This window comes from Anser anser (assembly GCF_964211835.1).
Source record: "Anser anser genome assembly, chromosome: 5".
NCBI classification, from domain to species: Eukaryota; Metazoa; Chordata; class Aves; order Anseriformes; family Anatidae; genus Anser; species Anser anser.
Window position 1 is genome coordinate 41782709 of NC_139725.1, and position 13494 is coordinate 41796202.

General features: G+C 32.2%; 1 protein-coding gene and 1 long non-coding RNA gene across 15 annotated transcripts in view; one reads left to right on the forward strand and one right to left on the reverse strand.

Annotated features, from left to right (window-relative positions):
- TTC6 (tetratricopeptide repeat domain 6) overlaps positions 1–13494 on the forward strand; it is a 71964-nt gene that overhangs the window by 20365 nt on the left and 38105 nt on the right. For all 14 annotated transcript variants that reach the window (XR_014584882.1, XM_083837753.1, XM_083837751.1 and 11 more), the window contains 2 exons: positions 3587–3726; positions 7163–7372. Coding sequence is in view for 13 of the 14 variants with exons in the window: in XM_083837753.1 (XP_083693879.1) it covers positions 3587–3726; positions 7163–7372 (350 nt within the window). In the remaining variant the exon portion in view is untranslated. The remainder of the gene's footprint in view (positions 1–3586; positions 3727–7162; positions 7373–13494) is intronic.
- Positions 399–7156, reverse strand: LOC310900203. Its single transcript, XR_014584909.1, has 3 exons — positions 4270–7156; positions 3543–3604; positions 399–2893 (listed from the first exon to the last, which is right to left on the reverse strand). It is a non-coding gene; the product is annotated as an uncharacterized lncRNA (long non-coding RNA).

The window sequence follows — 13494 nt, forward strand, 5'->3', positions numbered from 1 at the left end:
GAAGGAAAGCTCTAAGTGGTCTGAGCAATTCCAGTTCACTGGCATTCTCCAGCCAAAGATTAGGATTTCCTAAAAACTTGTGAAAATAGAACTCTTCCTGTTAGATGGGTTAGATTGTCCATACAATATGTCTGTATATATATATATATATACACACACACATATATATAATATATATAATATAAATTATATATAAAAATAAATTTATATAAATACATATAATATATGCTTTATATATCCACATATGTGAATTTATTATATATAAATATTAATATATATATTCATACATATGAATATATATTTATATACTCATATATGCTTTATATATATATCCATATATTATTCTATTAATATAAATTATATAAACATATATATATTTGTCTGTCTATAGGTCAAATCTTTCAGTAACTGAAATCTCATGTACCATCTATACTTGACTTTATATAATATTAATAATGATGTTTGCCATAGGTAGTTTAAAAAGTATACTCTGTAGTTGTACCCTTGTATCTGTTGATTTGTTGATTACTAAAGTAAAAATACTAAATTATGTGTAAGCAATATACAGACCAATGTCAATGATGGTAATTTTTATGATATTCAAAAATATAGCAAGAGTACTTATTACTTCTGAATTATATACTATTTGCACAGAACACTTTGCAACAGAGCACTTTCATGGTTATTTAAACAGTACTGCGGTACTGTGATGCTATTTTTTAGACAGTATTATTTTGGGCAGAATGCCACTTCTGTAATGCACTAGCAATGTTGTTGTAACAACACTCATCAAGTGTGTGTTCAGTGAGCTTATAATGCAAAGTAGTTTGCAAGATTGGCATCTGGAAAGGTAAATACATTTGCTTCTATTTAATGTAATTATTACATAATTTAAATATATTATTTTTTTAAAAGTGTGTTCATTTGATATTACACACAGAAAAAATAATGGAGACAAAAAAATTAGAAAGAATAAAATAAATGTGTTTCAGAACCCATATGTATTAGCTAAATGCTATATCCCATATTAACAAAACCATTTCTGCTATAGTATCTGCAATCTACTGTACTGTATGTTAGCATTTCTTTAGAACACTATTCATTGACATTTGTTTCATGATGTTATCTTATTTTTTTGAAATTATTTACTTTTGCTTACTGTGTGTCAGGACCTATTAATTACAAGATAAATTGATTCATTTTGCGGATGAACTTGGAAATTTGGTTAAGCGCAAAGCAGTCAGATAGAAAAATGTAGATATTTGCTTTAGTTATTGTAATTTTATGTTACATGTGTAACTGAATTATGTAAATATTTTGATAAAATGTGGTGGGCTTAGTTCACTGGCATGTCTTCAAATAATATGAAATAAAATATGAGACTACATATTTAAAATGTCCTCCTAATAATAAGTGTTTTGGCTTATGTTCTCTGAGTTTAGGCTTAAAGGTACTTCCCCCTCTGCTTAGTCAACAGACTTCATTAGCAATAGTGTAGTTTTCCCTGTATGGTCCATTTCATGGAAAATACAAGATCACAGATCTTTGGCTCATGATTTTAAAATACTAGCTACTGTAATTTTAATTTTTATAGTTTGCATTAGCCATGTTGGTGTCTTACATATTGAAAAATTTTGTTGAGTATCTTCTGTTACTTCTGATATCATTTACATGTTTTTTTTTTCCCCAATTTATTTGAGTATCTTGACATTCCAGAACATTTAATGGCAATGCATACAATAAGGTTACTTTTTTTTTTTTATTGGTCAAGAAGTCATGACATTCATTTATTTGACATTCAGACAGAACAACATAGTCTTATACCTGTCTCATTTTAATGATCTATTTCTAGGTAGATATAGTACTTCCAAACTTTTCTATATTCCTTATTTTTGTTAGCCTATTTTCTTTATGTGAAATTTTGATCAGTTTCCAGTTTCTCTGGTAAACATTAAATATCTGACTTTGTTCCTTCAAATTGTTTCATATATATGCTAATATAAACAGTGGTATTGGTTTCAAAAATAAAACAATAGATTAAACCATTCTAATTTTGGACAAGCTTTTTCAGAAGCTCTTCAATCAATTATCTTTCACAGTTCTTCATTTGCTGATTTATATACTTATTTATGAACTGCAAACTTCCATATTTTTTCATGTAGTGATCTCTTCTAAGAACTTAAATATTGCTGAAGTTATCAGTAAACATAGACAGTGTGGCTATTTATATTCTGGGATAAATAAAATATGTGTGTGGACAAAGAAGAGTAAAATCCCATGTTTTTTGTGATTCTATTAACCAGATATGTGATTGAAAAGTCTTAGTAGGAAAGACATTTGGTCACTATAGTTGTATTCTTTGGGTACTGTAAGGATGGCTACTTTAGTTATTACCATGGTATATCAAGAAGATATCAAGTTATTATCATGGGATATCATGAAGACCTGGGCAAAGAAAGACTTTTCATATTGACATTTTTTTTTCAAGACAAAGCACTTTACAAGTAATTTTCTGTGCTGTGTTGTCATGTTTCTGTCTTCTGTTGTTATTATTATAGTGTTTCATTATCATTATTTTTATTGAACCTGCTTTGCTATGTTATTCATGCAAGGTTTTAAGTGGAATTCAGAAGAATACTTTTCATCGATGGCACTGTTAGTATGTTTTATGAAGATGTTTAACAGTTTGCAGGAAACAGAACTGTGGAATGGTTGAGGTTGGGAGGGTCCTCTGAAGGTCATCGAGGGATGGGAAAAAGAGCACATTCAGAAGCTGGGTTTTATGAAACAGATGCAGATGCTTTGGGATAAGATGTTCCTTTTCCTTGCCATTTGCTCTTGTTCCTGAACTCCAGTGAGTTGCCCTCTGACAACGTTTTTATGTAGGGACAGTCTACAAAGGGAATCAGAGATCTGGATTAATTTCTGCCTTCCCCCTGCACTTTTTTTTTTTCCTTAGCTAAGTTTTTCAACATGGATCAGTTATCTGATCTGTTTCATAGTGTGAAAGAACAATTTTTGGCACAACTAAGCAGGTGGTGCTTTAATAAATGGGAGTGAGCAGCTGTGGGAGGAAACAGTAGGAATTCCTCATCTGCATATTGCTGCTGAAGTTTCTGAATAAACGTAATCTTGAAGAAAATTTTCTAAAAGCATCATCTTTAAACCATGTTTATCTGCTTGAATTTGCATAAAGATAGAACAAGTTTTAGATGCGCTCATGTACTTCTAAATTTAGTAGTTCTGAATAGTGATATTATAATTTCGATGCTATTTTGATTATTCTCTGTTTAATATACTTAGACTTTTCTCATCTTATAAACTATTCAGAAATGCAATTTAGGTAGGGCACACTGAAAAATTTCTTTTATAATACTTTTCTGCATATATGAATAGCTGTGGGTGTTTTTGTGATCTGCTCAGTGATAGCAGTTCTAAACTACTCTAGTTTGACTGAATTTTGTTTTCTGATGGCCAGAGTCGCTTATGTGCCATTGCTCCTTGTTTGTCAGAGTAGGTATGAAAATATTCATGTAACTTACCTGTTTATAACACTGTGTTTATCATCTGTTTGTGAATGTTGTAGGCTCCATCTGCAGATGTGCTACAAGTGGAAGGAAAAGCAATATCAAAAATTAAACCAGATGAAATTCAGAAAGAGCTACAAGAGGAACACAACTTGCAACAGTCTTTGTCTTTCCTGTCCACTCATGCTTCAAATGTCAAGTAATTTTTTAGTCTTACTCCATTACAATGAAAATAATATTGGAAATGTATTAAGTTATAAATGCATAGCATGGTAGATAAGTATGGAGAAGAAATAATACCAACCCCCCAAATCTGGATCTGAACACTTGCAATTTTGTGCAAGTTCTGAGTTAACTATCAATTTTAGTTTGGTATCTCTAGTTTTAGTTTGCTACTTATCTCCTTGAAATAGTACTGATTTACAGTTTTTAAAGTCTAGAAGGCATGTTCATTGCTGCTGTATGCCGATGAAACTTCTCTTGACTGCAGCAGAGGCTGAAGTTGCTTATGTGGGGGTTGAATTTGTCCATATAATTCCAAGCATAATCTAATCAAAATAATTAAAAACAAACAATGGAAAATACCACAAATTTAATATAAGCAATGCCAGCTGTAAGTCATCATCTTTAAATAGAGAAGATGTATTAAAAATTCATTAACTTGAATTTGTATTACAGTCAGAGCTTGTATGAAATTCAGGAGATTTTACAGAGCTGTAATTTAAGGACAACTGCTTATTACCTTGCTCTTGTCATAGGTGGCATCTGTCATTCTGTAGTAGGAGTGCAGATTACGATAGTATAGCCCGTGTCCTAATTTAACTGATCCTGTCCATCCCATGTCAAGTGAGACTCTTCAATTTTATGGTCTTCCCTACTAATAAGATCTTTATGGCTGCCTTTGTTTGGATGTACCATAAGTTGCTTCCTCACTTTTCTCTTTACTGAGGTTAAAAAAAAAAAAAAAGCAGGGGGGAAAAAAAAAAAGGCAGCTTTAATTATTAGCTTTTGTTGTTCTTAGGGTCCTGAAAGGTCTATTGGATACAGAAGAGAGCCTTTTTATGGCAGGCCTGAAGTTTGTAAATGGATAATACTTTCAATTAAGTAGCTGAGAATAGTCATGGGAAAAGAATGCTTAAGTTTATGAAACAGTCAAATTGGCATTTAAGTGACCCTTTGCATGCCATTGCTTATCTGCATTGCTTAAAGATCATTTGGTTAGCAAGATTATATATTAAAACAAATAGTGACAACAGACAATGAGTGTTTTACCTTCAATAAATACTTACTGTCAGATTATCAATGGTGCAGAAACTGCATGATTTTCTAAAAAACCTGTATTTAGTGCATTAAGTAAAGGTAATGTAGGCCACACACATAGTATTGTTTCTTCATGTCCCCTTTTTCAAAGAATGATAAATAGTCTGTTCTAGGAGAGTGTGTGCTGTAAAAACATTCACCTTTACCTGCAGCATGCCCTAAATATTTTAGTTTACATTGATAAAACATTCAGTCATTTCATTCAATGAAACGATAAACTTCTATACAGGAACAGTAATGATACTGCAATTAAAATAACATTCAAACTGTTTTAATTTATTTAAAATAAATTACAAAATGTTTGAGAAAAAGTTCCTAGTTGATTTTAAAATCATTTTGCCCACCTTTGTTTACAGAAATCACTCCAACTGTTTTAAGTTCAAAGTTAAATTGTTTGCCTATTTTTATTTTTAATTGCATGATTATTTCATTGCAGAGAAAGTGAACTGTTTTAGAACATCCTAAGGTAAAATACCACATACATTTATGGAGATCATGTACTCTTCAGTTAAAAAAGCAGTGAGATTTTTTTTTTCTAATTTGAAATTAATGTGGTCTGTTTGTTAAAACACTGATCTCTGATTTCACACTCTGAAACAGTTGCTTATTTTCATCTGTGTTGTAAAATGAATGAAATGACTTCCAAAAAAAACTGTCCTTCTCATCAAACAGGGTTGTTGTAAGTGTGCCTTAAATGCTAATCAGTCTTGTGTGATGTGTTGCTTGAGTTGCTTTTCAAACTGGATATTTAATTTTTAAGTTTAACTACCAGATTTTATTTCATAAGCTTGATCCTGTTCTCATTCAGAAAAAAAAATGCCACTAATTTGAGTAGAGGCAGTAGTAGATTATAAGATCTGGTGAAAATGTCTTGTTGAACCATGTCAGTGAGTAGTCTCTTTTATATATGTTATTTCTATGTGTTACATATAATTATCACATATTATGGCTTGACAAAAATATTTTAAGCACTTTTTTTTATTAGAATAAACAGACTTTCATTGGCATTCTTATTTGTGTTGCGTTGTCAAGTGCCTGTAAATTTAAGGACTCAAACTGCATTAACATAATAGAGATATATCTGGTATCATTACTTGATATGATGAATTCTTAATAGTGAGTCAAATTCGTGCTATATTGCATTTTCATGTTTTATTGTGTTTTTTTTTGACTTTACATATGTAATTTTTGTTTTACTTTTTTGCTGTCACTATTTTTCAGGAAAAGTAAGTAATATAACGTGTTTTTTTTTTTTTGTAACTTGAATATGTATTGCATGATTAGATTAGTCTTGTGTTTTTTTCTTTATTTTGTAGTTCTTAACAATTTCCACTTTTGTAATATCTCTTTATAACACAAGGCATAGTTCTCAGTAAAAGAAGCCGGTTGTTGTGAGTGACATTGCCTTCGCATAACCTCAGAAAAAACAATTAAACCTGAAAACTATTCAGTATAATTTCAAAGCTGAATTATAACCATTTTCATTTAAGATTTTCTCTTAAAATATGAAGGTATTTATGAACTTTAATTGAAAGTAGCGTATATTTGTGGAGTCATTTCTGATCTTTTGCATCTCAGACATTTTCCATATACTGCTTTTCACATTGTAACTGTCGGCACCTTAGACATTTATTAACTTTTTAGAGTTCATACAGTAGCTGGAGACTGTTTTTAGAGCTTGATCCATGGCCTGTGGAAGTCAATAGACTTTCATCACCTTCAGCACGACTTAGATTGGAGGGTTAAATGGTAGAATTTTTTAGTTATTAACTTTTCAAAGATAGTCAAAGACTTGTGTTTCCTGTAAAATCAACAGATGAATTGAAATGCTAGGAAAAAGTTCAAGTGATAGCATATCATAAAACTAATTCAAAGTTTTAAGGGTGTTTACAAGGTACTCTGTCATGAGAGAGAATGTGCAGATGAATGTATAAATAACATTTTAACATAACATTTATTCACATGCCCAATTTAAGCTATAAATCTACATTACTTAGTTGGTTTAAATTTTCAATGGAGCAAGTGAAAGATCCACGTAAGTTGGAAAGTAAAAGTGCTACTACTGTAGTTATCTTCTAAAAAATAAAATTATTACCAAAATTTTTGCTTTCACCACCTGTTTTTTTTTCCCCTTTTCCCTAAATAATAATATTTCTAGTAGAACTTATCAGGCAATTTTTGCCAAGTGTTTATATGAACAATTTATAACCTGTGATCTGTTATGTCATGATCTAGTATGAGATAAATCATATACTTTTACAATACAGAGAATGGATATTAAGATTCTTGATTTTTCTTTTTTTTCTCCTTTCTAGAGGTCAACATTATCCAAGCATTCATCATCTATGTACTGCTTTTCCTAGTTTTACGTTGCCTCCATATTTACAATTGGCTTCTAGAATTTATCATACTTTCGACAGAAAAGGTCACAATATCTTGTTTACAGCAGAGGACATGGACAATAAGCAAGAAGAACCAATCTGCTCTAAATATATTTATTTGAAAGAGCAAGCTGAAAGGAAGAGGTATGAATTTAATGTCAGTATTGCTATCATTTAATGAATTTTGTAAATTAAAGGATTATATTTCAAGAACTTGGTGGTGTTTTAGTATTTGGTGGTTTCACAGAAGTGGTAAATATGTATATTTTTTTCTCTTGTTTGGTAGATGTGCCTAAAGATAACTAGTCCAAAGGCTTGTCTTGCTTAGAATGTAAATTTTTTTTTTCAAGAATAAATTGCATTTTGTAGACACATTTTAAGTTATATGTCACAATTTGTTATAAATATATGAATTTTTATACTTCATTCTAGTCAGGAGAGGTCCTACTTAAATCACAAGAAATGCTGAACAAATAGAGTAGTTTTTTTTGTGAACGTAAAATGCTACAGGAGTAAAAGGCTTGAAGTGTGCAGTCACTAGCCTTTTATCGTAGAGACAGTCTTACATAAATCCTGATTCTACAAGCACTTAGGAACAAACTTTAAGTAATTGTGTGTAGTTCTGTTGAGTTCAATACATACACAAAGTTAAGCACATACAAAACTGGGACTTTGGGTAGACTTATAGTCAATAGTACTTATTGTATACATAAGAGGTATTTGTGTGATAACTGTGGGATCCCGCATCTTTAATAAATGAGAAACTGAATTAGAATAAACAAAGTACATAATCATTATTTTTTCTGAGGTTGATGCAGCATATGAAGAGATCTGTCAAAAAAAAAAGGTTCTGTAAGAAGTAGTGAGGAAATCTTAGTATTTATAATAAACTTACTTTTATCAAGTTATTGCATTAGCACTTGTTATATTTGATGGTAGTAAATTCCTAGACCTTTGTTTTTTTGAACATATTTTACACTAAAATAATGTGAAATAAGACTAAGGAATGGATATGAAGAATATTCATTTTTCACTGCCTATTATTTCAGTTATATATATATATAACTTATATATATATTATAGTTTTTTTTATATATATATATATATATATATAGTGCCTATGTAATAAGGTCAAAAATTTTAGAAATAGTCTTTATATTCTCAAGTTTTTCCTGATGATTTTTCAGACTGGCAGTTTGCTTGCTACTTATACTTGTACTTACTGTGCATCACTAACTCCAGAAATATAAAATTATTGCTCATGAAGTTTGTATTGATCTAAAGAATAGTACAGTGGTAAATAAGGATGGGTCAGTTTTACAGGGCATTTTATATAGCTTGTTAACTTGGGCTCCCTTGAAAAGCATGCATTTTACTGCAGCCAAATGCAAGGTCATAAGGATAAGAATAGGGAATAGGGGTCATCCTTTGTAGAAGGGGAGGTTGTATCCTGAAAAGCAGTAACTCTGAAAAGGAGCTTTGCACTCTTGAAAGATAAGCAACTGAAGATGGGCTATGTAATACTCTCAAAACTTTAAATTAAACATGTTTACCTTAAAATGAAGGATGTGAGACATGATCAATAAAATAGAAAAAGTTTTGGGATTAGAAATATTGTATAGAGCTTTTTTGCTCCATGTAAGTGCTCTAGTAACTAAAACAGTCATGCCACCACTTGTTTTCTCTCCTGGCTGCATGACTTCTGCATTCTTTTCTGCTCAACAGAACCACTTCCTGTACCCACAATGGTCAAATAATGTAATGGTGAGTGAGGTTTGAATCCTCAGATAAGCAATGAATTCTCATTTCCTGGCTCTGTGCTTCATAGCAAATCATCATAAAGAGGTGGAAATCACTCTTTTTTTTCTCCCCCGTTGACTGTCTTACAAAAAAAAAGGAAAAAAAGGATGCTGTTAGAAGGCTTCATTCTCAGGATTTGAAATGGAGGGAAATTTCTAATGTCCCTGAAAAATTTAAGCTCAAGAGAAGGGCAGCAGATTTCCTGTTGGCTAAATCTGTGGTTCTTCATATGCAGGTTTGCAGGAATGTTGTACACTTAATGCACCTAGCAGAGTGTTCTAAATACCATTCTGGGGGAGCAAACAGAAGTTTCGATTCCTGTATGTGATCATTCTTTTACTTGAATACCCGTTCTGTATTAATACACTTAAAAAGATCATTATGTTGGTTTCTATATAAGAGATGGTTTGACTCTGTAACTTTCATGGTTTAGTTTCTGATACAAAAGAATCTGTAAATGAAAACTTAACAGACCCAATACTTGATGTTTCAGTCTAGACAGACTGGGAGTTAACTGTCAGATTTCAATATATAGCAATGCAAGTAACTTCTGAAACTATCCATTGCTTGTGGCCTTTAAATGAAGGCTGGATTGCTTTCTGAGATATATCCTTAGTTTCACTCCAGAGAATTGTGATTTTGATGCAGGAATACTAATTAAAATTTTATTATCGTTATTATTTAGAAGATCAGGTTGGATTGTCATAAGGTTTCTTTGACCATAAAATATGAATCCATAAAATTGCTGTATGAAAGTTCCTAGATGTTGAACTTTTTTGATGTAGTTGAGATTGCTCCAACCTTCAAGCATGGCATTATTTCAAGGTAGAGGAGTAGGCCCTGATCTTTCCCTTTGGTTTGTGAGAGCTTCTGCTTCTTTCAGGAATGTGGATAACAATATCACTCATGGCCATAACTGGAGCATTTGCTTTTGACTGAACATTGTTTTCTGTCTGTTGGACAGAAAGAGAGACAGACTATAAGGACTCAGTGAGAAGGACAGTTATGAGTATTGTTAACAGGGGTTTCGGCATACTGGTAACTTGGCCATTGATTATTTTGCAGGTTATGGGGAAAGAGTCTTTAATGAAATTCTGAGAAAATAAGTTGATGGCCGTAGGCAGCTTTTCTCAAGAATGAGAGGCAGCATGAGTATGGGCAAAAAGGTGTACAAAAAGTAAAAAAATAAAAAAAAGGGGGGGGGGGGGCAAAAAACAGCCTTAGGAAGTCAGTAATGGAGTTAGAAGTCACACAGAAATAGAAGTTGGTACCACTTTACTAGTCTAGAGATGACAGAAAAAGGAAAGTCTTAGCTTCGAAAGCAGAGGAGCATCTTATATTTGAATTAGGTCCTTTTTTCATGTTACTTCAGAGTGGGATAACATTCAAAACAAGGATCTATGCCTATGCAGTAAAACTTCAAATGAACAAGAACAGAACAACAGAATGAGTGAACAGAACAAAGTGGCGCTTGTCTAGGTTAAAGGAACAGATGCTGCAGCAACTGCGATTGTTTTTTGGGGGAGATTAGGAAAAAACTTTAATTCTAGAATGTTGTGAATGTTACCTGTCTTCTGAGTCTGAGCGAATGATGGGGTGCTAGCCATTGTGATAAAGAAAGTAGTGGGGATGTCAGGAAGACTGAAAAGGGAAAAGGCTCATGAGATCCTTGTACTTCAGCCTTGCTGAGTTAGCATTGGCAGCTTAACATCACCAAGAGGAAGATGATTTGGTATTTTTGTTGGTGCAGAACAATGATGAATCACACTGATTCACTATCACAGAGAGCAAACTTGTATAATGTCTACTTGTACATGTTACTAGAAATAGCAGAGGAAGAAGAGAAACAAGTAGAAGACAATGCCTTGAGATATGCAGGAGGCGTAAAGAGTTAGATGGGAGTAGAACTAAGAGACAGGAAATGCAGAAGCTATGGGAGGATAGGACATGAAGAAGAGAATGGTTTGGTTTTCAAGAGGAAGCCAACAGGTTGAGGATCAGCCAGAGGTTTATAAGGCAGAAGAAAGGTTTTGGTGGAGATTCACATTCCCACAGATGAGGAGAATTAAAGTTTAAAAATAAGCCCATACCAAAATTTCTTATGGAATTTGTTTGGTCCTGGAAAACTAGAAAACTAAACTCTTTGGAGCACTGCCATCTAGTGGCACTACCTACCACAGTCCATCTGCTTTTAATTTTTTAAAATGGCTTGACTTGAGCCTTGAAGGTAAGAGGTATCATTTGTCTGGCACTAATTTCAGTTTTTTATTTTTAAATTTATGCTTTTCACACTTTATTGGTGATCAATTCTCCACAATTGGCTAATTTCACAAATACAAACAATCTAACTAGGGGTAAGCATGATTTCTATGTAGTGGATAGTAAAATTCAAATGACTTTGTCAGATGTTTAAATAGCAATAGATCTATGTTCTTCAGATTTTTAGTACCAGTTCTGAGTTCTTCTACAAAAGAATCTTGTTTGGCTGTTACAAAGTCCAAGCAAGCCTTCAATAGTAAGATTTTACATTAGATCACATCAAGAAAGCAATAACGTGTATGCTTTAAAGTCTTGTCTTCACTGTGAAAAATATTCACAAGTTTAAACAAACAAACAAACAACTTTTCATTCACATCTGCAGAAAATATGTAGCAGAGCAGGGTATAACGATTTATCAATATGTAATGTTCCCAAGGTCAGCTATAAGCCTCTCCTGGGATTGACTTTATGGAGTTTATTTTGTAAGACATCAAATGTTCCTTTCTTTTGCTGTCCTGTTTAATCTTGACATACTCTACAGACAACAGTTCTTTGGGTGTTAGAAATGCTGCTACTTTAGCTATGAAGACAAGCGTTAGTCAGAATATATTTTTATGAATGTTATATATGGACAATCAAACCTGCTCCTGGCAGATATCCTACCAAATTTTTAACAGGGTTTGTAGCTTCATGTTATGTTTGTTAAGCAATGCCTGCATTTCACTGAGACATTTTGATTTTATATATATATATATATTTACCTGCAGATGGAAATGAAATATTATTAGATCACTATTATTATTGCTTAGAACTTTCCTCCATGTTGCTTCTGTCTTTTAGAAATGAAAAGTCTGAATGTTGTTTCACATTAACTCACGTTTTATTACTTAAACTCACTGGTTTGAAAACTATTTATGACAAAAGTGCCCTAAAAGAGCGACAGCTTTTTTTATGTTTTTCACTTAAAGCACTCTTAACAGCCAAATGCTAAAGAATCTTTTAATTGTTTTATACCTTTCTGTATCTTGTGTAACTTCACTTGACATTCCTTTTATGCAGACTCCCACCTTGAAGAGTCAGAACCACCAAATACTTAGATGTAAAGAAAAACTAGGAAGGCTAAACAATTACCAAAAGTTAGGTTTTCAGTTCTTGTCTTACTTCTCTTTAAGAAATAAGTCCTTTGTCAAAGCCTCCACTTGAAGAAAGGAACATTCCAGAAAGAGTTCAAGAAGTACTCACAGATCTATAATCTTTGTGTGTAAGAACTACAACTTCTGCACTAGTGCTACATTTTAAAGATTCCTTTTAACATCCAGTACTTCAGTAGCATTTTGTTTGCTAAATCAAATGGCTTGTTCTCTGTTATGCTGAGACAGCGCCCTCCTTCTCCCCCCATTTACACAGTGTTTTGGTAATTCAAATAGGTCTTAAAATGGAAATATGTTGCACTTAACAACATATATTAACATTAGTGAGAATCAAGTCAACAATAACAGATATATGTCTGACAGTGACATTTCAGGTAACAGAAATTACACACTTTAGTTCCACAAAGGCACAAGATAACTTCATTATTAAGTTATTGTTTGCAGAAAAACTACCCCAAACCTAATTAACACCAGTAGATGTCAGTGTTGGCATATGCCAGTGTGCCAACATACTGAGAAAAGTCAAATATTACATGCATTGTACATTTTACGTTATATATATTTTACAAACATATACCTGAATATATTAAATTGAGTGTGTTTAGATGTTCTTTGGTACATATATTGTATTTCACCATTTATTATATTCTGTACTTATAATTATAGTACAATAATAAGTATATAAGTGACAACATAAATAATTATTATACTATAAAACAAGCAAAAACAAGAATAGCTAAAAATATAGATGATTTTCCTATCCTCCGTAAAGTAAAAAATATTCATTATCATTTTGTATATAAATCCTGTAAAATACCTTTGTAAGTGCCAGAAAATAATAGAGCTGGAACAGCGGTTGCTACTTTTCTCTAAAATAGTTTCACTAGTTTGGTAGTAGTAGTAGGTTCTTCAGATCTGAATTTCCCTTTCCAGGTGCTAAGAACAAAGGAAATAGAGGTAGAATAGTTATATAGGATTATATGTATATATGCACATGCATATATAAATATACTTACATGTGAGTTACACTGTGTTGTGTAAAAGTGTTCACTATTT